Raw genomic sequence first — 25,206 nt, 5'->3', positions numbered from 1 at the left:
CACGAACTGAAAAAAGAATACAGAAAAGCTGTAACACCTGGTGGCTTCCTAATTTGAAAGAGAAAAAGAGCCAATTATGCCTTGCTGATTGTGACTCACAAAATCTAAAGATTGGAGTGGACTTTCTGGGTCATCTAAATCTATTTTTCCATCTGATGCTGGAATGCCCTAGATTCTGTACTCAATCTGTAGTTGAACATGTCCAGTGAGAGACCCTGGGCCCACCTAAGGCAATGCATACCTTCATGGTCTGGCTCTGATTTTTACAAGGTCCTTCTGGAAAATAGGCCCAAATCTTTTTCCCCTTCATCAGCATGCATTCATAGGGCAAGTCAAATTTCTCTTTTACAACCTAAAATCCAATGATGTATATCTGCTATCAGACACCTCCTGCCTTAGGATGAGTTCTGGCGTAAAAGACAGGGAAATTTACCTCCAATGAGCTATCAGCTATTAAGTACCATTATTTTATGGATATGTGCTTCTCAACCTCTTTGTCTCTTTCTGTTTTTCTCTTACTTTTCCTTTGTAACAAAACTACACAAAGCGTATTGAGGCAGAAAGCTTCTATAAGTTATCTCTAGCTATTTTTTCAGCCCCTAGTTAAGGGATTAAGGGCTTGCTTCTCTTTAGACCTTGACCTTGGAGTAAAAGTCAGGCCATTCAGACTGTAGCTTGTACAGCTGCTCTGTCAATATGGTAGTCACCAGAAACATGTGGCAATTGAACACTTACAATATAGTCAGTGTGACTGAAGAACTGAATTTTTATTTAATGTTTAAATTAAAAAATTAAAGCAGTGTAAACTGTTTCCATTAAACACTACTGTTTTAGCAGATTACATTTTGCTTTAATCACTGCATTTTGTAGGATATAATTATTGTATGGTAGTGCGTGTTTCTGGCTCATGCGCCATTTCGAGCATACATGGAAATGCATGACCAATCTCCTAGGTGTCAACAGTTTGGTTCAGTTTGAATACTTTTTTTTTTCCTATGGACTGATGTAACATTGTAATATGTTTATTTGAATATTTTATATAGACAGCATAAATTACAGTTATATCTATGGAAGTCCACTTGATAATTAAATTACTTTTTTTTAAAAAAACATAATAGAATTAAATCACATTTCTAGTACAAAAAAATAAGTATGGAAAATTTTTCAAATTTAAAATGAAGACATACTACTCATACAAAATCAAGCGGAAATTAGGAGTTAGTATTATGACCGTAACAGTAGGAAGGAAAAAGAGACTGGAAGAATATGTCAGAGTTTTCACAAAGAATGACAATTACAATTTGCTGCAGCAGAGCAAAATGAAAAATCTGCTTCTTTGCTGTCTTAAAAAAATTATACAAAATTAAGCAGGCAAAGTTGAGAGCCATTTTCAGCAAACACGTTGTTAATTTGATAAAAAAATTTGAAACTGTCAAAAAGTATTCAGCGAGATTAGTTTACTGACATCAGATTTAATGTCCAATAAAGGTTTAAATGATTTTTCAGTGGCATCTGAGTTTATACGTGAGTGAGTGAGTTTGTATAAGTGAGTGAGTGTAAGTGAGTTTGTAAGTCTGACCAGCTATATATCCATTTGGATCCTTATACAAAATAGAACACCATTTTTAGATGAAGACATAGTAAAATAATTATTATTTGTTATTAAAATTTTATCAGAAAATTATGAGGAAAAAAATCTGTGGTTATCACATACAAACTATTATATATAGAATGGATAAACAACAAGGTACTACTGTATAGTACCGGGAACTACAGTCAATGTCCTGTGATAAACCATAATGGAAAAAAAATATGAAAAAGAATGTATATATATGTATAACAATCACTTTGCTGTATAGCAGAAATTAACACAACACTGTAAATCAACTATACTTCAATAAATAAGTAAATAAATAAAACTATGAGGAACAAGGTTTAAAAGATGTTTTACAAAAAGTGAAAGATCTTCAGTTAAGCCACCAAATGATTGCACATAGAATCCAAGATCTTACAAACAATATTAAAGATTAACTGATTCAAAATTTTTTAAATTGCAAGTTTTTATTACTTATTGAGTTATATAATATGTCACTGCCTGATTAATATTTTGGTTGTATTTTATCTCCAAGGACTTCCAAAAATACAAAAAAAATTGTTATTTCCCAGCCTAAGAAATCCAATTCATGGCATAGGTATTTTTTAATCTTTTAAAATTATCAAGGAATTTTAGCTGGATATGAAAAAAATTAGTTCCTATTATGACAGACATTGTTCTAGCTATATTATAGGCCAAAAAAATCTGGATTTATGGGAATTTTAAAACAAGAGACTGGTGTTTCCTTTACTGTTTTATACTAACGTATGATACATATTGAAAGTATCTGTCATCAGTTTTCCGAGGCAGACTTCATGAAAAATGTCATCTATAGAGTTCTTAAAATCATTCTGTACATAGCAAATGAAAAATCATCCATTTGTGAAACTGTTAAAAGAAATAGAAAACAATTTAATGATCTTTATTCTTTGCAAATGCTCATGGATTGAGTTGTGGAAGAGTTTTACAGAGATTTGCTATAATGTTAATTCTAATTCAAGATTTTCTTGAAACAAAAGAAATGCTTGCCAAATATTCAATAATCAAAGACAAAAAAATGGCAATATGCTTCATGTTACAAAAAATAAGTGTGATTTATGTTTCCTCACTGATATTACACTGCATATAAATGAGCTAAATTTGATGCTCCAAAGAAAGTAAAACTAATTCGTGACCTAGTAGTACAGTATGGAAATTTGTGGTGAAATAGAAGCTTTTCATAGTAAAATTCAATAATACTTACTTTGCAGTTATTTCCAATATGAATCGATTTAGCAAAGATTTTAATCATAACCAACAGTGTTAGGTAAATTGCTGCCAAAACTAAAAGAAAAATTGAATAGTTGAATAATGCTTTGTTAATTGTGATAAATTTAAAGATGCTTTTCATTTTATGCAATACTGTAGAATTTGATGGCGATAATACTAAGCTTACACAGGAGTTAGTGAATTTAATTAACTTGGACATAGTTTTGAAACTATGTCAAATCAATTCTTCTTTAAAAAAAACAATTTTGTCAAATAGATGCAAATGTTAAAGGAAAATGACTTTTGTGCACCTGCTTTAATTACTGAAAACATTTTAGGTATGTTTAGATACTTGGGTGTGTGAATCTACTTTTTCAACTGCAAATTTTATGAAATCTAAATCTAGATCAAGTATTGCTGATGAAAATTTAACATCCAAATATGATGTGCTATAAGTGTAAATTACATGCCAGATTTTGAAGACTTTTTATGAAAAGAAAATGAAAAATATCTCATAAATGTTTCATATTGATTATGAATTGAAATGATAATTTTTTATCTATGGGGTTAAACAAAATATATATCTAAACTAATTTTATTAAATAGTCATGTATCTATACTGCTATAGATAAATGATGCTTTTATTTATTTTCAATAAAGAAAGAAATGAAGGACAATTGATAAATTTCTCACATGGAATTCCAAATGGTTTATGTAAATACTCCCCACTCAAGGAAACAGAACATAACTCCCCACCCCTTAAGCCTTCCTTCCAAAGAGTACAGTATAGAAAGGGCTGGGGGAGTAACTTTACAGTGGAGAAACCTGACAGGTGATCAACGTTAAGATCATCTGTGGTAAGTCATGTAGGTAGCATATACCTTTGATAGGATGTGATGAGAATGGCAATATACTTCAGTGGTCTTCTCCCCAACACCAACAACCCCTATGATACGTGTGCTTTGCAACACTACCATCAAGCCATTAACTCGATTCTAATACTATCTACCTGGAGATAGCATCAGATCTGACAGATTAAGGGCACAGTTTTATAAGATTGAGCCCTCCCCCACCCCACTTCAGACACCAATCACAAGTCCCCACTGTTACCTGTGCTTCTGACCAACCGGCTATAGATCTGAGATTCCAACTACCCTCTTCTTGGGTTCGATTAATTTGCTAGAGGGGCTCACAAAACTCAAGAGAAACATTTTACTTACTAGATTACCAATTTATTACAAAATATATTAAAGGACAGGACTGAACAGCCAGATTCTTCAGTCCTCGTGGAGTTTGGGGCAAGTGGATGAGTTCTGCTGCACCAACCTCGAAGCTCTTTGAACCACTTCCTTTGGGTTTTTATGGAGGCTCATTGTAAGGCATGATTGAGTAAATCATTGGACATTGGAGATCAACATCCAGCCCCCTCCCCTCCTTAGAGGTCGGGGGTGGGACTGAAATTCCAATCTTCCAATCACATGGTTGGTTCCCCTGGCAACAAGCCCCCACCCTTAGATGCTTTCCCAAAGTCACCTCATTAACATAAACGGAGGTGTGGTAGAAAGGGGTTTGTTACCACGAGACACCTCTGTTGCTCTTATCACTTAGGAAATTCCAAGGGTTTTAGGAGCTCTGCCAGAAATGGGACGAAGATCAAATATATATATATATCTTATTACAGACAATAATATCACAATCCCTGTATAATCAGGAGAAAAACATCACACAAACTCCAATTCAGGAACTTTCTACAAGATGTCTGACCAGTATCCTTAAAATTGTCAAAATCATCAAAGCAAAGAAAGTCTGAGAAACTGTCATAAAGGAAGCTAAGGAGACATGATGAATATCCTGGATAAGCTTCTGGAACAGAAAAAGGACACTAGGTAAAAACAAAGGAAATCTGAATAAAGCATGGATATTCCTTAATAATAATGTATCAATATGGATTTATTAGTTGTCACAAATATACCACACTCATGTAAGGTGTTAGTATTGGGGAAATTGGGTACAGGGTATACAGGAATCTCTACCTATATTCACAACTTTTCTGTAACTCTAAAACTATTCTAAAATGGAATATTATTACAAAAATGTAATTTCACCCATTTCATTTTTTTAACACGGCTACTAAAAATGTTTAAATTTCACACGTGTCTAAAATTATCTTATTATAAAGCACTGGTCGAGAGAGTGGAGCTGCTATGGCAGAAACAGCAGTGAACCTGTTGTCTGGAGACCTCTGGTTTGAAGCCTTTCCCTCTTACCACACGTATCACACTTAGCTCAAGGTCCTCGTATGTATGATGAGAATGAACAGGTTGCTGCAAGGATTGCATAAGATGCTTTATTTGAAAGAAACTAGCACAGTTCCTGGCCTATAATGAACAAGCATTGATTGACTGCTAACATATGCTGGATTCTTGCTCTTGCAAAAGGAGGAATATAATTGCAAGGCAGTACGAAGCCCTGGGGATTGCAGAGAAAGGAATGACTACACAGTCAGGAAGGTTTCCCAGAAAAAACAGCATCTGACCTGGATCTTCAAAGACTGAAGAGCGGCTCCCACACAGACCCAGAACGCTGTGGACTCCCATATGCGTATCTCCAGTCTAAACGTTAAACATGTCATGTAGACTTATTTTCTCCTCCCATCTTTAGGGCTCAGTTCCTATCCTCTTGGTCACTGCTTTCTCTGTTGCCAACCTACCTTGTTCTCCTTAGACGTATATAAAACTGGTACTCTAAAATTTCCACATTTGATATAATTTCTATATCACAGCATAAATTTTTGCCTACACCTTAGATAAGGATAATTTTAATGCATAGGAATATAGAGGCTTAGTCATCATACACTGCCTAATCTATTCACATAATACCTACATTTGTTCAAATTTAGCTGTATGACTAAGAAATATGGCCCACAGTGTTCTTCCCAGCGGGAGATGGACAATTAATTCCATTTCGGCAGAATACTTCCGTGATGACAGTGTTTGCTGCTGACTGATGGCTCCTCTCTCTTCTGCAATCATCGTACTTGTTCTGTTGAAAGTAAATGCAAAACAAAATCTTACTTGATATACATTTGGGCTAGAAAAGACTAGTTAATAGTGACTATAGGATATCAATAATGAGAAATAGGATTTCCTCTGAAGGCCTGTGCACCCCCATGCCATTCATTCCTGTACTTCACAAATGTTGTTTGAGTGCCTGACCTGTATCAAGTACTTCTGAGCATGTAAGTCATAGTCATCATTTCATTTGACCTCACAAATAGCCTATGCCTAAAGATAAGAGAGACTCATAGAGGTTAAGAAACTTTCCCAGGGAAAGAGAATCAGAAAGGAAGGAGCCAGGGCAAGGACCTGGACCCTACCTTTTAGCTCCATATTCTTTTCAGAAACCCACAAAAAACTTGTCTGATGCAAGTTATACCACTTTAACCATGAAATTTAAGTCCTGACAAGCTTGTCCTTTTTGTGAACAACTAAGACCATCACACATCACATAAAAACACTTCTGCTAGTCAGAATTTCTGAGATCCTTCTTAGCTCTTATTTCCATAGGGTTTTGAGTGATTCATTTGATATTTATTAGGACTTCAACATATGCATTTGGGGGGGGCATAATTCAGCCTTTAATAGGAAGTAAGACATTTTGCCAGGTGTCTGTAGTACAAGGGAGTAAGGATCTTTCCCAAAGTAAAGAACCGTCACTCGTGGGATATGGAGGAACAAGGACCAGCTCCCCACGGAGGTAGAGGGAAGTTCCCAGAGTGCGGGACAATTGAGTTGGACTGGAGTACATGACCCAGGCCCTGAGGATGGGGCTTCCAGCCTGCAGCATAGAGGGCTGTTGAATGTGGCGGGTCTAGCAGAGTGAGTGGGAAAGAGAGAGAGGAGGCCCGAAGCCAGGCTGTGAGCTGAGGTGCAGGCTGGCAGTCCTCAGACCTCTGCTCCTAGAGTCGACTTCCAGCACCCTCCTCACCCACCCCCATGCTCCCGCTCTCCACAGTCTGAAGGGGCCCAACTCACTGCCCCCCAAACCCACATGACACTGCTCTCTTCTGTGTAGGGGCCCAGGCCAGCCTGGCCCAAGATGTCCACAGACATCCACTCAACAGTATTTACAGATGCTGGCCCTTACCACTAAGCACAGGGTGTTAATATCAGCGGATCAATGGGACGAGGCACCTGCTATCAGAGCTTCTGATCTAATGGGGGTAGCAGGCAATAAGCAAGCATACAAATATAGAATCACAGGCTATGATAGATGCTCTGAGGGTTATAAGCAAGGTGTGCTAAGAGATAATAACAGATGGTGAGGACAGAGCTAATTAAAATAGGGTGGAGAAGGGGAGATTACCTTTAATCCTGAGTAATGTAGCATATAATATACTGCTAGATTTGCAGTTGACTATTTCATACCAGTCTCTCTGCTTCTCAGCCAGACTGCTGGGATGGGCCATGAGGCTCAGGAGAGATGGAAGATGCTAGGGTGGGGCTGGCAAGATGAATGGGCTCTAGGCTGATTGATTGCTTTGGCGTTCTCAGTGAAATGAGAAGATCTCCAGCTGAGGAGGGGGTGGGGGAAGTGGCGGCTTGAAGGAGAGAGAAGGGTACATGGTGTAGCTGGCCAAAAATAACCCTCAAAGATGCCCATCCTCATCACTGGACCCTTTGGCTATGTTACCTTACGTGGCAAAAGGGACTCTGCAGCTGTGATGGAGTTGAGCATCTTGAAATAGGAAGACTATCCTGGATTATCTGGGTGGACCCAATGTAATCAGAAAGATTCTCATGAGGAAAGAGGGAGGCAGGAGGTCAGAGTCAGAGGAGGAGATGTGATGACAGAAGCAGAGGTAGGAGCAATGTGCTTTGGGGACAGAGGAAGGGGCCATGAGCCAAGGAATGCTGGCGGCCTCGAAAAAGCTAGCAAAAGCAAGAAAACATTCTCCCCTAGAGTCTCCAGAAGGAATCAGCCCGGCCAACACCTTGACTTTAGACTTTTGACTTCCAGAAATGTAAGAGAATAAAGTTCTGTTGTTTTAGCCACCCACTTTGAGGTGATTTGTCACTGCAGACCCAAGAAAGTCATACATGGGGTCTTCTTGGAGATTGGGAATGTGCCTCTGTGCTCCCTAGCTGGGGTGCCCTTGGCCTTCCCCACAGTGTACCCACCCCAAGCTGTTCAAGGCCAGGGGAAGGCCTGGTCCCTGTCCACTCCAGGCCTCAGGGATTCATGCAGATGAGCCATGTGGTTGTCTATATTATGATGGATTCTGGGCCAGTCCGAGGGAGATGGGAAGGGCTCCAATAGCCTCCTACCCCTGGGGAGTTCTCAGAAGGCAGAGGAAGGCCCAACACTAATGTATCCCACGCAAAGTGAGCTGCACTTTGCACTACTGAAGACACGCAGCAAACAGTGTGTGTGTGTGTGTGTTGGGCAGGGCCAGAGCAATGAATTCTACCTTGGGTGAGAGGACAGGTCTAAGACAGGCCCAGAAGAACAGGTACAATCCAGATAGAGGGAGGCAGACCAGGCCAGGAGATTGAAAGCCAGCAGGTGTTAAGCACCTACTGAATGCCTGGCACAGTACTGAATCTTCTATAAGGACCTTATTAAGTGGAGGCCGTTAGCAACCCCATTTCACGGGTTATCTAAGGTCATAATCACTACATTACAGACTGAAGACTGGACCCAGGTCTGTCCTGCCCCACAGTCTGAGCACTGAGTGCTCCTGGGGTCTGTCTCTCCTCAGACTTGTTTCTGGGTGCCCTGTGCTGGGGGAGGGCACTTCAGTGAGAGAAGACAGCCCCAGTTGGAGGCTGGGGACCAGAGCAGGCATGTGACAGAAGATGAATCTAGATGGAACCTCTCAGACAGGCTGTGGTGACTGAAAGGCTAAGGGGGGCAGGAGGGGCCATGTGCTGGGGCTCCTGGGTGGCCAGCTCAATGGTGTCCTCAGCCTGGGGAGAAACGAGAGGGGGTGGGGTCAAGAGGCAGAATGGATGTCCAGCAGGCAAGCAGACAAAGGGCTCCGGCCCTGAACTCCATGGCCATGACCTCTCCAGGCTGGAAGGGAGGTCTACGGTGACAGCCAGATGGGGACTCGGGGGACTCAGCCCTTTATTTCACCTGCAGGTGCAGCTGACTCTGTGAGAACAACGGCCCAAGCCAGACAGCCATGGGTTGTGCACTGGGAACCAAGAAAGCTGGGTCTACCTCCTACCAGGAGGGCAGGTGGCCGAGCTTCTCCCCTCTGGCTCAGCAGCTCCACTGGGCTGCCGTGAAAACAGCTGTCCGTGAGGCCATCTCAAGGACCAGGTGCATCCCATCCCTCCTGTGTGCATTTCCTGGGGTGCCAAAGCATATTACCACAAACTGGGTCACTATAAAAACAACAGAAATTTCTCTTCTCACAGTTCTGGAAACCAGAAGTCTGAAATCAAGTACCTCTCTGTCTATCCCTCAGCCCACTCTAAATTCAAAATGGTTTCATCTCGAGATTCTTAGCTAATCACATCTGCAAAGACCTATTTCCAAATCAGGTCACTTTCTGAGATTCCAAATGGTTACAAATGTAGGGTACGCTATCCAACCCACTACACCATCCTTTCGACAATCCCATGAAGGAGGCCTCAGAATCCTACAGTATAAATGAGGACATGGGCTCAGAAAGTGAAAAGACCTTCAGGGCAGAGCAGTGTCTCTAACTCCAGAACCCTAATACTCTCCGCTCCACTCCACAATGCCATCTATGCAAGAGCTCCGCACATGATGCCAGCTTGGGAGGCTGGGCCCTGAGGCGGATATGGTGGAGGTCAGGTTAGGCTTGGAGTCAGAATACGGGGGACCAGGTTGTGCTGCCTTATTTTAGGGTAGCTACTTTCCCTCTCCGGACCTGTTTGCCCACCTCTAAAATTGGGCATTACAGAGAGAGGAAAGAAATGTTTACAATTCAAATATCCAACAGTGGACTCATATCTGTAATATGTAAAAATACACAAAGAGCCCCTAAAGGAAAAGAAGACAACCCAACAGAAAAGTGAGAGGGGGGAAAATCTTGAAGGGGAACTTTAGAGAAGATATCCAATGACAATAAACATATGAAAGTACATTTAACTCGTCATCAGGGACATGCAAACCACCATAAGCTATCAAAATGAGAAAAGATGGAAAGTGCAAAGTGTTGGCGAGGATATAAACTCTCATCCAGGACTTCCCTGGTGATCCAGTGGTAAAAAATCTGCCTTCCAATGCAGGGGACGTGGGTTCAATCCCTGGTTGAGGAACTAAGATCCCAAATGCCACGGGGCAACTAAGCCAGTGTGCCGCAACTAATGAGCTCGTGCGCCTCAAGAGAACCTGCATGCCACAACTACAGAGCCCATGCACTCCGGAGCCCCACGCACAACAGCTAGAGAGAGAAAACCCACACACGACAACTAGAGAGAAGCCTGAGAACCACAACCAGAGAGAAACCGGAGGAGACCGCGCACCATAATGAAAGATCTCGCATGCCTCAGCAAAGATCCCTTGTGGTGCAACTAAGACACGACACAGCCAAAAAAAAAAAATAAGGAAAATAAATAAATAAAATAAATAAATATTAAACTCGCATCCACTGCTGGAATGAAGTGCAACCACTTTGGAGATGTTGTTAGGAAATATCTGCCAAAGCTGAATATACACATACCTTTTAATTCAACAATTCTACTCAAGGGTTTCTGTGAAATAGAAGATAAAATATTTGGAAGTGAAATGAAATGAAAAACTTGGAAACCTCTAAAATACCCATCAAGAGTAGAACTGATCATAGAATTCAATTCACACAATAGAGTCCTGTAGAGCAATGAGACTCAACAAACTATAACTACATTTAACAGTTTGGATGAATCTCACAAATATAAAGACACGAAAGATTGACAACTGGAAATAAATTCTATTTATGGAATATTCAGAATCTAATCTAAGTTGTCAAAAGTGAAGATGGCGGTTTCTGTTGGGTGTTGGTGATAGGAAGGAGGTGTGAGTGGGACCTCTGGGGTATTGGTCATCTGTTGCGTAACTATGTGAAAGTTCATCCAACTTACGAACAGCATGAATAGATTCTTTTGTATGTATGTTATACTTAAATAAAAACTTTAAGGTATGCCTCATAAAAAGATGCTGTTTGAGGGTGCTGCCAGTAGATGCCCTTATGTGCAAGGGGCTTAGGAAGGGGCTATCCTGGGGGACACTGCCAAGGAATTGAGCCCAGGAAGACATGTGGAGGGAGGAAATGGGAAGTCCCAGGGGTCTCCACAAAGACAGTAGAGGCAACACAGCCCCTCCCCTAGGGAAACTGAGGCCCTGAGAACAGGCAAGGGAAGAACAGAAATGACCTTACTCACTTGGCAGATGGCCTTTCCTGTCGAGAAGTCCCCAGCACACAGCATGTCCTCATGCACGGAGAAGTTCTTGCCTTTTCTAAGTCCGTAAAATATATTACAAAACTTGTTCTCAATGAAGCCCACCTTACCCTCCTGGAGATGGAAGGGTTCGAGCAGAGGCGCTGCGAGGATAAGGAGGAAATCAGTGAAGGGTGCTGTGGCTTAGCTACAGGCTACTCTGCCTTACTGTTCACCACTTCAACATGGACTTTTCTCAGCACAGTTGAGCCTTCAGCACTGTTTCAGTCTTCTACCTATGCCTAGTAAGCCCTCCCCCTTTTCTCAAACTTTTCCAAACTCATCCTATTCCCTCCACCTCCCTCATAGCAATAGACCACACCTCTCCTATTCTACAAAGGAAAAAGGCAAATCCCACCAACACATGCCACTCAGTGGTGCTTAGCAACCATTCACCAACCTACCTACCCTTTCACAGACCATCCAATCCACTCTCCATTTGTCTATCATTAACCTTTCTATCCATCCACCAATTCCTCTATCCATCTACCTATCTTTCCTCTTTCCTCATGTCCCATTCATCCACTCACGCTTCCATCCATTTGCCCATTTACCCATCTTTTGATCCATCTCCACTCACTCCAACTATCTCTGCCTACCATCCTTTCACCCACCCATCCATCTTTCCTTCCACCCACTCATCCTCCCACCTACCCTTCACCCATCCACCCTCTCATCCAATCACTCATTTATTCCTCTGTCCTTGTGTTCAGTATCTTTTAGACACTAATGATACACAGGAACATTCTTAGTTGGGGGAGACAGGGATACCGAGCAGGGCCCTGAGGGGCTCCTGGGCACAAAGGCTTTCTGTGTCCCCCATTTCTTTGATTACAGGAAATAGACTTCATTCAGCCTCCATGACCTTCTCTGAGTTCCAAGGGGCAGATTCAAGCAGTTGTTAATCAGGGAAGGGAGGGGATGCGAGACCAGGGAGAAACAGTCAAGAGAAACACAGTGCAGCCCTGGGGCAAGGTCCTGGCTCCCCAACAATGGATATACAAAACAATTTCTTTGAGCTGTTTTGCAGATACCGAAACCCCCTCCAGGTGGGAGAAGTTAATGATTAACAATGGTATGCTGCCCACAAGCATGTAGACCCCAGACCAGTTGGAACCTGAAGGTTGATGATGCTGACTCTTACTTACCTCACCCCCACCTCATCAGCAGAACGTCCAAGAGCTGATCATGCCCTCTTTGAACCATTACTATGAAACTTCTCACTATCCTCTCCAAGAAGAGACACAGTTTTTCGAGGCAGGAGCCCACTGTGTCCCCGTTTGCCTGGCAAAGTAATAAAGCTATCCTTTTCTACTTCACCCAAAACTCTGTCTCCAAGATTCTATTTAGCACTGGTGTACAGGGAAGCTGAGCTTTTTGTATCAACAGGGTAAATGAAGTAAATAAGTAGAATTGTTTGAGATCTAATAAGTGGTGTAAAGGAAATAAAACAGGGACATATGCTCTTAGAGGTTGCCTGTTTTAGCTCATATGATCAAGTAAAACTCCTAAGAGGTGCAGCTGAGTTGTACATGTGAAGAAGTGAGTCATGCCAAGGTTAGCAGGGAGAGCGAGTGAGGCCAGGGAGGCAGCCAAGGTGAAGGCCCTGAGGTGGCGAAGGCCTTGGCGTTTTCAAGCAGGAAGGAGGCCTGCTGGCTGGGATGGTGTGGGTGAGGGATGTAGTAGGAGATGAGCAGAGAGGAATTGGGGCCAACATTACACAGGGCCTGAGAGCCAAGGCAGGGAGTTACGACTTTTTTCTAGGTATAAATGAGAAGGCACTGAGGGTAATGAGCAGGGAACTGGCATGACTCCTGCTTTAAAGAAAACACTCAGACAGCTATGTGGAGACTAAAGTATAGCACACAGGGTGGGATCTCAGAGACCAGTCTGGAGGTACAGGCAAGCAATTATGGTCTATAGGACCAGGGTGGCAGCAGTGGGGTACCTACCAGGCGCCTGGCCCTGCCCGGGCCACAGGCTGGGATATTAAAACAAGAAAGACAGGGTTTCTGTCCTCAAGGAGGGACAGTCTGTGTGTGTGTGTGTGTGTGTGTGTGTGTGCGTGAGAAGTGTGGTGTATGTGTGGTGTGTATGTGGTGTGTATGTGGTGTGAGAATGCTGGGAACCTGGTTGTTTGCCCTATGATTAGGGAGTGTTCATGACATACTAGTAGGCAAGGGCCAGGGATGCTGGCACTTCCCACCCAAGGAAGACAGGGTCTGTTCAAAATGCCTGTAGCGCCTCTGTTGAGAAACACGGTACCAAATTATGACCCTACAAATAATTAAAATATATATTCTTTTTCCCCTTAATTTTGCACCATAAGCATTTCCCCCAACCATAAATACTCCTTTCTTTAACAAAGACTCTGGCTCATAAGTCTTTGCCTACATTTCTCCTCTTTCAATCTTAAAAAACATAATTTTTTTCCTGCGTTATGCAGTGCACCTAACAAGCTTCCAAAGTAGATAGCTGAGCTGCGTTGGGAGAAGAGCAAAGTGAGGTTCAGAGAGTGAAACACTCTTAAGTCATAATCATTCTAACTTCATCAGGCAGGCTCAGAGGTCAGAAGTCGTACGTGTGTTTTCCTTCCACTTTTCCCAAGCTCCTCTTGTGGCAATGGGAAATCAGGGTGTTTGTTTGTCAGTGGCCTGCAATGGACCAGGCCCCAAGCATGACCTTTGAGTTGAATCAAGTCATCTCAGATCCATGGTTGATTAAAAGCTTGGAATCCAGAACCAGAAAGACTTCAAGAACCCAGAATCTTGATTCCAAAAGTCAAAGATTCCCAGACTTTCAGTGTAAACCTTTGCACTTAGGGAACACTGAAGCTTTACAGTCACACACTTTCAGAACTAGAACGAGAATGGTCCACTCCTCTAGAAATGACACTTAGTGGGCCAAGGTCCAGTGCCTCTTTGCTTGGGGACCCCTCAGGAGGAGCCACACCTCCCTTCTTCCCTCCTTTGTCCTTCTCCCCTTCCTCCTCCCCACCCTCATCTGCCCTCAACCCGACTCTCCTACACCCTCTCACTTTCCTCGTTGAGCATCCCCCAGCCAGTTATCCAGCAGGATGAGTTACTGGGTAGCTGCATGCCAGGGACTGGGAGGCAGGCGGGGATGATGTAGGAGGTGAAATTCACAGGAAAGAGCAGCTGCAACATGGCTATGTCACTCCCGAAGGGATGTAACTTCTCAAAGTCTGGGTGCATGATAATCCGGCTCAGTGACATCTCTTGGGTGTGCTGGGTGTGCTGGTGCAGCTGGGTGCTTCCTAACAGAACCCGGTAGTTCTCCGGGGCATGAGATTTTCTGGAGGAAGAAGGGCACATTGTCACCGTCATCTCTGCGTGTGGGCTAGCTCTTTCCCTGCATCCTCATCTAACTGCCCACAGGCCTCTACCCCACATGATGCTAGACAGCTTTTATCTCCCCATTTCTAGCGTTCAGGAGTCCTTCTTTCTTGGGGCTAATTGCTATTCTACTTACAACCTCAGACACACGGCTTCTCCATCACACACTAGAATCAGAGGAGCATTGAATCCTTGTGCTGGAAAGATCCCTGGTGGCGTATCAAATGAAGGTCTTTGACTGTACACAGGAGGAGTTCTGGCTCAATCCCAGCTCTAACTTTACCCTTCCCAAGACCCCCTACAGTCCGCCTTCTGGCCCCACACTCTCCCTGACCTCTCCTTTCTTTAAACACCTTCCTGCCCAAGGGCTGCTTCTCCACCTAGTTATAAGGACTCACAACAGACTTGTTAAATAAATGAGCAAATGAGTGCAGGAAACAGAACCTTGCCTTGTTCCCTGAACGCAGGTGCTGAGACTTCCCACCTCCCTGACTGTTTGCACGGCTCATCCACCTGGAGACCCACTCATGCTCCCCTTGCCCAAACCCTTCCCCTCCAGCAAGCCCCTCGCTCTGCATAGCCCTTCTCCGGAACCCCCAGCCCATGCACCTGCCCTTCTCACCCATGTTGGGCCTTCTCTTGTGACAGGATGGAGACAGGGTGAGGTGGGGACTTGCCACCCCTGATGTCACAAAGGGGCTTGCATGGATCGTCGTATGGAGTAGGCGCCAATAGGACTCTAATCTCCGAAAGTTCCAGCTCCCAGACCTGGGCTGTGATGCCCCAGCTCCCTGGGGACCCCTCCTCATCTGTTCAGACCTAGGCACTGAGCCAGGCCCAGGACAGCCAGGGGAATTAGACTCCTGAGCAGCCATGTCACTCTCCCAGGGAGCCCCAGTTCCCACCTATGCGGCCTGGCACCATGGCTCCCCACAACGCACACCAGCGGCCGTGACTACTCCTGGGCACACAGCTGTGCAGGAGTAATAAGAAGAATTGCCCAGCTGCTGGCCAGACATGCGGTCCCAGGGCCCTGCCTAGAATCTGACAGCTGGAAACGTGGGCACGTTAAGAAGAAGCTGTGATCTGAGATCGGTCCGCACTGCATGGCAGCCAGGATGGACACTGCCACTCTCCTGAGGCACATCTGTGTTGAAGGACAGGCACAGGGGCTGACGGCAGAGCATGCGGCGGATCTGAGCAGGTGAGCAAGGAGGACAGTCCAGGTGGAGGGTACACAGGCCAAAGGCAGGAATGACATGCATCTGAAGGCCACAGACTGCCCCGGAGAAAAGCCCAGAGGAGCTGACGTGGGATGCCCATCACCCCTCTTCTCCTCTTCCCCCATATCCCCCTCCCCTGCCAGTGCCTGTGCTGGCACCCTGGAAGGAGGACTTACTTCAGAAAGCAGTGGGCAGTGGAAACGACCCAGTGAGAGTTAATGAGGACAGCTCCACAGACGTGTGAGCCCTGGTACTGCAAGCTGGCCTGCCATGGCCACTGGCCAGCCACCACGTCCTGGCCACCGTAGATCTTCCCCATCACCTTGGGTTTCCCGCACACTGTGGAGACTCCCCTGCCACCTACGAAAGAGACACTAGTAGTACCCCAAATGCCACTACCAGGAAGGCCCTGTCCACTTCATAGATGGGAAAACCAAGGCCAAGCGTCCAGTGGCCTAGCCAAAATGACAGCGCTACCTGGACTCTACTTTCACTGGCTGCCCCTGAGAATTGGACAGAGCAAGCCCTGTGGGGATGAGGACCCAGAGGTCTGGTGGGATGGGGCAAGGGGGGACCTAGGGTAGCCACGGCAGCTCACAGCAGCATCTGCAGGGAGAAGGACATCCCCGAGTGGGGCTGCCAAGGGCTGGGCACGTCACAGACCTTATTTCCCTCAACTAGCACACCTCAGTGCCTACTCTTGTAGATCAAAGAGCTAAAGGTCTCAGAAGTTGCCAACATTACTTGCTCAAGATCATGGCTTCTAAGGGCCTGTGCCTCCTCCCTGTCACCCCAGTGTCTTAGGGAGGGAGATTTGCAGTCTGTGGTGCTGTGTGAGCTGGGGAAAGTCATTCCCCCTCTCTGACTCAGGATTCTACATTTCTAAAAGAAGAGGGAGTGGGCTAATGAAGACAGCCCTGGCTCTAGGACTCACACCTGGGAGGGCAGGGGGCGTGCCCAGGCCCCCTGAGAGCAGGCATCTTGGTCTAGGGCCTGTGCTCCCAGGGCCTCACGGAGGGGAATGAGACCCGCGGCCCTGGACTCAGGGCCACTCGTTCATCAGTCCTGGTGCTTCCCTCCACCCAGCCACCCAGCCTCAGGGTCAGACCCTGCTATGTCCCCACTTGCACAGTCCCACAGAGGTCCCACAGTCCCACAGAGGCACTTCCCACCCAGAGGCTCCACAGTGGGGAGGCGGTGACCCACCTGTGTTGAGGGGGTCTCTGGGCTGCCTGGTTGCTGGCCAGGGCAGGGAAAGGATGAAATTCAGTGACTCAGGGCACCCAGGCCCTGGTCACAGCCGGCCCCCTCAGGCCCTGCAGTTTAGGCCATTTCAGCCCTCAACAGAGGCCCCAACGCACCTGTGGCTCCCGGGGCCAGCCGCTGCGCTTCCGGAGTCGGAGCGCTGCCCTTCACCGCCCCGCCCGCGCCTGGAGCCCAGCCGGGGGCGGCCGTGGCCGTGGCCAGGGACCCTCGCAGCTCCAGGGTGGCCACGGGCAGCAGCAGCAGCCAGAGAAGGGCCACAGGCTGGCCTCGGCCTTGGGCGATCCACGCCTCCGTGCCCATTGCCAGGGTTGCTGACTCCCGCCTGACCCCAGCCTGGCCCCGCCTGACCTTGCCCTGACCCCACCTCAGCCCAGCCCTCAGCCCACCCTGACCTTCTTCATAACCTTTTAAACAACTCTACTAAGATATAATTTATATACCATGAAGTTCACTTATTATTATACAAGGGACAATTCAATGATTTTCTGTACATTTTTAAAATTTTATTTATTTATTTATATTTAAATAAACTTTTTGTTTTAGATTTATGAAAAAGTTGCAAAGACAGTACAAGGAGTTCCAAGGTCCCCGTCACCCACTTTCCCCTAATATTAAGATGGCACATTTGTCGCAACTAGTGAGCCAATATTGGGACATTAATATTAACTGAGGTCCATTCTTTCTTTTTTTAAATTTTTTTAAGCTTAAGGTGTATAGCATAATGATTTGACTTCCATGCATCATGAAATGATCATCAGAATAAATTTAGTGAACATCCATCATCCCACATAGACACAAAATTAAAGAAATGGAAAAAAAAATTTTTCCTTGTGATGAGAACTCTTAGGATTTACTCTATCAACTGTCATGTATAACATACGGCAGTGTTAATTATATTTATCATGTTGTCCGTTACATCCCTAGTACTTATTTATCGCATAACTGGGAGTTTGTACCTTTGACTGCAGCTAACCAATTCTCCCTCCCCCAGTCTCCGGCCTCTGGTAACCACAAATCCGATCTCTTTTCCTATGAATTTGTTTGTTTTTGAAGTATAATTGATGTACAATGAAATGCTATGTTAGTTCCTGTTACACAACATAGTGATTGGTTATTTCTGTACATTTCAAAATGATAAGTATAGTTATGATATGTCACCATACAAATATATCACATAATTATTGACTATATTCCCCACAGTGTACATTTCATACTCATTTATTTTGCAACTGAAATTTTGTACCTCTTCATCTCCCTCACCTATTGCTTTCTTTCCCCCAACACTCTCCTGTCTGGCAAGCACCTGTTTGTTCTCTGTATCTATAACTCTGTCTCTGTTTTGTTAGGTTTCTTCATTTGTTTTACTTTTTAGATTGCATATATAAGTGTAATCATACAGTACTTGCCTTTGTCTGACTTACTTCACTTAACATAATACCCTCACGGTCCATCCATGTTGTTGCAAACGGCAAGATCCCGTTCTTTATCAGATATGTGATTTGCAAGATCTTCTCCAAGTCTGTAGCTTGTTTATTCATTCTTTCAACAGTGGTGCTCAAAGAGCAAAAGTTTTTAATTTTGATGAAGTCTAATTTACTAATCTTTTCTTGTATGGATCATGTTTTTGATGTTATATCTAATAGATCATGAAGAGTTTCTTCTATGTTTTCTTTGAGAAGTTTTAGGGGTTGTTTCTTACATGTGGATCTGTGATCAAGTTTTAGTTCATTTTTGTCTAGTGTGATGTAAGTTTCTGTTTCTTTGCTTTGGGTTTTTCCTGTGGATATCCATTTATCCCTGCACCTTTCCTTGGTTAAAAAAAGAAAGGTTAGTCTTTCTTGTATTGAATTGTCTTGGGACCTCTGTTGAAAATCAATTCATAATAAAAATTGTTTTATTTCTGGACTCTTAATTCTGTGCCATTGAACTGTATTCCTTTCCTTGTGCCTGAAACCCACTGTCTAGATTAATACGTATTATAGTAAAATTTGACGTCAGGTGGTGAAAGTTCTCCAGCTTTATTCTTTTGCCAAACTGTTTAGGCTATTCTGCATCTTTTGCATTTCCATATGAATTTTAGGATCAGCTGTCAAATTCTACACAAAAAGAGCCTGCTAGAATATTCACAGGGACTGCATTGAATTTATAGATCAATTTGAGGAGAATTGCTTTCTTTTTTTTACTTAAAAATTTATTTATTTATTTATTTATCTAATTTTGGTTGCTTTGTGTCTTCGTTGCTGCGTGTGGGCTTTCTCTAGTTGTGGTGAGTGGGGGCTACTCTTGGTTGCAACGTGCAGGCTTCTCATTGTGGTGGCTTCTCTTGTTGTGGAGCATGGGCTCTAGGCACGTGGGCTCTAGTAGTTGTGGCACACGGCTCAGTAGCTGTGGCTCACCGTCTTTAGAGCGCTGGCTTGTAGTTGTGCCTCATGGGCTTAGTTGCTCTGCGACATGTGGGATCTTCCTGGACCAGAGCTCGAACCTGTGTCCCCTGCATTGGCAGGAGGATTCGTAACCACTGCACCACCAGGGAAGTCCAAGAATTGCTTTCTTGATAATATGAAGTCTCCTGATCTATGAACAAGAAATGTTTCTGTTTATATAGATCTTTAATTTCTCTCAGCAATGTTTTGTAGTTTTCAGTGTACAGCTCTTGCAGCTCTTTATGAAATTTATTTCTAAGTATTTTATTCTTTTCCATGCTACTGTGAATGAAATCATTTTGTTAATTTCCTTTTCATATTTTTGTACTTAGTATATAGAAATGAAATTTATTTTTATAAGAAATGTTTCCTGTGACCTTCTTAAACTTGTTTATTCATTCTAGTCTGTTTTGTTTTGTTGTATTTTGTTTTGGTGGGATCATTGGTGTTTTCTAACACATAGGATCATGTCCTCTGTAATAAAAGTTCTAATTCTGCCATTTAAAGTTGGATGCCTTTAATTTCTTCTTTCTCTCCTACCTTCTTTTTTTTCTTTTTCCCTTCTTTCCTTCCTTCCTTCCTTCCCACCTTTCTTTCCTCCACTTCTTAGAGACTATATTTTAAGGACCTTGCTTTTCAAATATGGTCTATCAATCTTTGTCTTTAACTTTGTTTCATCTATTCACATTCAATGTGATTATTGATATGGTTGGAATTACATTTTCCACTTTGGTATTTGTTTTCTGTATGTCTCTTATCTTTCCCCCGAATTTTGAGACAGGCTGGGACCTGGGACCCTTTGCTGCAGTGCTACAGCAGATTTCTATAAACTGGTGTATGCATGGGTGAGAGTCCCACCTGTGGGTTAGGTTCCTACAGATGAAATACAACTGTCTGGTTTCCAGGCTCGATCACCCCGGTGGGCAGTGGACAGGGTGCACCCTCCTTCAGTGGCCCTTTCTGAAAGCTTGCAGGTTGGTGCCTGAAGAGACAACTGCAGGGTCAGGTTGAAATGGCAATCTCTCTCTTTCTCTTTCTCTTTCTCTTTTACAGTCTTTTCTGTCCCTCCTCCCTTTACCTCTCCCTTGGTCCTTATACCTGCACTCCCATCCCCTTTATCCTGAAAACTTCTTGTTTGTGTCTAAGTTTTTGTCATTGGTATCTTTGTTTTATGAGTTTTGTCTGTCCAACTGCTCCTACAAGTCTCTGCTAACATTGTGGGCATGGTGAAGCTCTTAAACCCTGAAATACAAACGGCTCCCACATTGTCTGAGACTCGACTCCAGCCTTGGGTTACTTAGTGGGATTTTAAAGAACAAAAAAAGAAGAGAGGGGCTTGCACCTCTCTCCTCTGCCTTTGCAATGTAACTATTCTGCCTGGACTCTCAGAGACTCCCTGATCCATCTGTAGTCCCCCAGACTGAGGGGAAAAAAGAGACCTTTTTAAATTCAAGCAGGAAAACTAAGAGATCTCTGATTTTGTAAAAATTAACTTGTGTGGCTTAAGCTTGTGGGTTTAATTAATACAGACCTGTCTGTATTATCAACATTAAGTATAATACTTCTATCGTACCTAGGGTTACTGGAAGTCAATAAGTGCATATTGTTTCTGTGATAAAATCTGTTAGCAAGGAAAATAACCTGATATGATTAAACTTTTAAGTAAATATGACTGGATAAGAGCTTTTTAGTAAACTCAATGGGAATAATCATGTTTTCAAAATGTCCATCTAGAACAGTCCCTCCAAATTTTGGTAACTTGAAACTAAATTAAGTTAAATGATAGGAATCCATTGAGTATCCAGGCCGTTTCAAATAAGATGAAATATTGGAACATCAATTGCTAAACAGGTCTAAATTTACCTACTTTTGTTTTCTTGTGAGAGGGAAAGTAAGGATGTTTGGGTTTATTAGACACATATCTTACATCACATTAAGGAAAGAAATTGTGCTTTGGGAAGATACATGGGATCTTCCCAAGAGTTTATGGGATATTCCAATCAGGGAATGCTAATGTAAAAGACATTTCATTGTGACATAAGGAAGGTAGGATGTGTGCTTTCAGAAAAGAAGGTATGTGGAATGGAAATGTATTTTGTTAAATGGAAAAATGTGATTTTGTCCTACAGCTGGTTATTTCTGAATGGAAAAAAGAAGGGACAAAATATGGCTACAGAAAGTTACAGAAGATTTGCAGAAAAGGAACACTGAGAAGAGAATGTTTTATGTGGTTGGAATTTTCTAAGGTTGGATTAAATTTAATTAGGTAACCGGATTTTATCAAGAGTAGGCTGATATAAGACTGGATTTGGTTTCTTTCTCTCATAAGAGAACAAAGATTTCCTCGAATGCTCCTTTTGATAACAGATTGTGTGAGTTTCTGTGCCTTTAAGTGATCTGCATTTACTTTTGGAATCCCTTTTTTTTTTTTTTTTCACCTTAGCTCAAGGAATAATTGTTTCACAGCAGCCTATGATTCTATTTGACTGGATGTTTTAAAACTTTTGGAAATTTTTGACAGATTTCCCAAATATCAAATTCTAATTGAAATTCTTTTGACTTCCAGTTAACTTTGGGATGCTTCATGGGGCCCCTGGAGCCTCCCAAAGAGAGATCCTAAACTAATTGGGTTCATCTGGTGTGTTAAATTACATGGGAAACATTGTCTAAACTCATTGTTGCCTGTGTCAGATGGAATCATCAGGCTCTCCCCAGTTTTATCAGAGCTGTCAAACAGAGAGGGGAAAGGGTTTTAGGTTTTTCTGCTGTCTAGTCTCTCACCTTATTCTATGTCCAAAAAAAATCCCCTGTGGGAATACTCCCAACGTAGGCCCTTAGGTCCTGACCCCAATGGCATTTTCCATTGCACCCAACTCCAATTCCTCCAGGAGTTCCTTTTTTGCACCTCTAGGACCCCTTTCACTCAAGGCCTTGGCAGCCCATACCTTGTTACAGATCACCTATTGGGTGGCCACTTCCAAGCAGCCCACATCCTAGGTTTTATAGATGCTCAAACTCGAGGAATACCCCCAGCATAGGGAAACGTTATAGGACAAAAGCCTCCTGGTAAATGTCTCTGGGACACTGGACTTCATTTCTAGGAGCACTTTTTCTCGGTTGCATGTTATTCAACATGGGATGATCCTCTTCTAAGCCAGAAGAAACACCTCTGGAGAGTATCCTTAAAAATTGGAAACTTTCAAAATAGACGGGCTGAAAAGGGAAACATTTAAACTCGATTGTAACATTGCCTGGCCCTTGTATAAGTCGGGGAATGGAGAAAAATGGTCTGAAAATGGGTCTCTATAATACCGTGTTGCAGTTGGATCTCTGCTGTTGCAGGACAGGAAAATGGACTGAGGCTCCCTATGTTCAAGCCTTCATGGTCCTGGGAATTCCCTGGCGGTCCAGTGGTTAGAATTCTGAGCTGTCACTGCTGAGGGCATGTGTTCGATCCCTGGTCGGGGAACTAAAATCCCACAAACCACATGGGGCTGCCCCCACCCCCCAAAATAAACCTTCATGGTCCTTTACCAAAAGCCCGCTCTATGGGTCTCCTGTAATCAAAAGCCTGGGGAATCAGAAACACTCCCGACATTTTCAATGATCCCCTTCTAGCTTTCTCCGACTCTCAGGGGGGAAACCAAGCTTCACCTGCTTCCCCGGGGCCACCTACTCCTCCGGGTCCCTCTGACCAATCCCAGTCTCTGCCTCCTTATGTCCCTTTATATCCTCCGTCGCCCCAGGAGGGAGAGACTAGTCCCTCCAGGGTAACTCGTAGTGGAACTTCCTGTCGCCCAGGATCAGGTTCAAAGTTAGCCCCCACCTCTGCCCCACAAGGCCTTTACCCCTTCAGGAATCAGCTGATGGAAACTGAAGCACTACTGGAGTGCATGTCCCCTTCTCAATGAGAGACTTAGGAATTTGTAAGGAGAATTTTGACAGGTTCTCAGAGGACCCTGACAAGATTAGGGACGAATTTATCAGGCTGCGGTTGACATTCTCTCTCACCTGGCAGGACATCATGGTTATTCTGGCCTACTGTTGCACCCCAGATGAAAGGGAGCGTATACTGAGAAAGGCCAGGTAACACTCAGATGGCCTATTGGCCACCAATCCACACCGCCAAATTTTTCAGGTGGGTGGGGATCCAGTCCCAGAACATGACCCACACGGGGACTATGAAGATCATGTAGGCCAGGCTAGGATGAGACATTACATTACTTGTCTATCAGAAGGACTGAAAAGGTGTATGGTGAAGCCTGTAAATTATGATAAGGTCCGAGAAGTTGGAAAGGAAAAAGATGAAAACCCAACAGTCTTCCTGAGCCGAGTGACAGAGGCATTCAGGAAGTACACCAGTACAGACCCTGAGTCCGCAGAAGGGAGGACACTATTGGCCATGAATTTTATCACCCAGGCTACTCCTGATTATCAGGAGAAAATTACAAAACTTGAGTCTGGGCCCCAAACCCCACTGTCAACCTTGGTAGAGGAGGCTTTCAAGGTCTATAACAACCGCGACTTAATGGAGGAGTCCAATAAGGATAAGAGGCTAAAACAGAAAACACAACTTTTGGCTGCTCTGATCCACCCACCATCTCGAAGGGACGCTGGAGGGCCAAGAAGCCTGGACAGACTGCCAAGAAGCTGCCTGGGCTCGAACAAGTATGCCTTTTGTTGGAAGGCAGGGCGCTGGAAGGGGGAATGTCCTGAGCGCTTTCCTGTGAGACACCCAAGGGGCAAACTTGACTGGCCCCAGGTCCTTACAATTCTCTCCAATGAGAGATTCCTGCACACCAACTGATGGGGCCTGAGTGCCTTCCCAGCTCCAGATCCCACTCGATCCATCCTCACCACTCCAGCAGAGCCTCGGGTCAACCTCGACGTGGCAGGTAGGAGAACTGAATTTCTTGTAGACACTGGAGCCACCTGCTCTGTTCTGACTTGGCCAGCTGCCCGCCTCTCCAACAGAGACTGTACTGTGACAGGAGTTGATAGACAGCCAAAGGTAAGGTGATTTACATCTCCCCTTGCCCACAGAGTCAGGTCCATTATTATTATTCACTCCTTTTTGTATATGCCAGAATGCCCTGTCCTCCTCCTCAGAAGAGATTTGCTAAATAAGTTAAGAGCTAGTATATTCTTAGGAGGTAGAGAATTCAAGCAGAGAATGCATCTGTTAGTAGCCCCAGACGACCCACCTGCTGGTCATCAAAATATTCCCCAAGACATTCCCCAAGAAATTAGGGAACAAGTAGATCCTGCAGTTTGGGATACCTCAGTGCCAGGAAGGGCAAAACCTGTTCCCCCAATAAACATAAAGTTAAAGCCTGGGGAAAAATACCCCAGGAAAAGATCTTTTAAAGCCTGAGGCCCTGAGGGGAATCCAACTGCTGCTCAGCAAGTTCCTAAAACACAGACTCATTAGGCCCTGCCAATCCCCTTGCAACACCCCGATCCTCCCCATTCAGAAGCCTAATGGGGAGTTTTGGTTTGTGCAAGACTTACAAGCAGTGAATGAGGCACTCATCCCTATTCACCCATTGGTGCCAAACACATACACCTTCCTCACCCAAATGCCAGGGAGCACCCAGTATTTCTCTGTTTTGGACCTCAAAGATGCACTTTTCTGTATTCCTC

At 44.0% G+C, this 25,206-nt stretch overlaps 1 protein-coding gene across 1 annotated transcript; it reads right to left on the bottom strand.

Annotated features, from left to right (window-relative positions):
- Positions 1-8,706: 8,706 nt before the first annotated feature.
- LOC114235959 (serine protease 40-like) lies at positions 8,707-23,586 on the bottom strand. Its single transcript, XM_057549129.1, has 6 exons — positions 23,575-23,586; positions 17,236-17,557; positions 16,051-16,234; positions 14,333-14,610; positions 11,239-11,399; positions 8,707-8,811 (listed from the first exon to the last, which is right to left on the bottom strand). Exons 1-6 carry the CDS (start codon positions 23,584-23,586, stop codon positions 8,707-8,709), a joined length of 1,062 nt encoding a protein of 353 aa, XP_057405112.1.
- Positions 23,587-25,206: the final 1,620 nt, after the last annotated feature.

Source organism: Balaenoptera acutorostrata, chromosome 6 (assembly GCF_949987535.1).
Source record: "Balaenoptera acutorostrata chromosome 6, mBalAcu1.1, whole genome shotgun sequence".
Taxonomy (NCBI): domain Eukaryota; kingdom Metazoa; phylum Chordata; class Mammalia; order Artiodactyla; family Balaenopteridae; genus Balaenoptera; species Balaenoptera acutorostrata.
This window is presented reverse-complemented; position numbering and strand designations above follow the sequence as displayed.

Bases quoted from the DNA above. Each gene is read 5' to 3' on its own strand.
- LOC114235959 (XM_057549129.1), bottom strand. The intron at 14,611-16,050 runs GTAAGTCCTCCT...TTCTTCCTCCAG, and splicing joins ACTGCCCACTGCTTTCTGAA to AAAATCTCATGCCCCGGAGA. The intron at 11,400-14,332 runs GTGAGAGGGTGT...TTATCCTCGCAG, and splicing joins GGGGATGCTCAACGAGGAAA to CGCCTCTGCTCGAACCCTTC.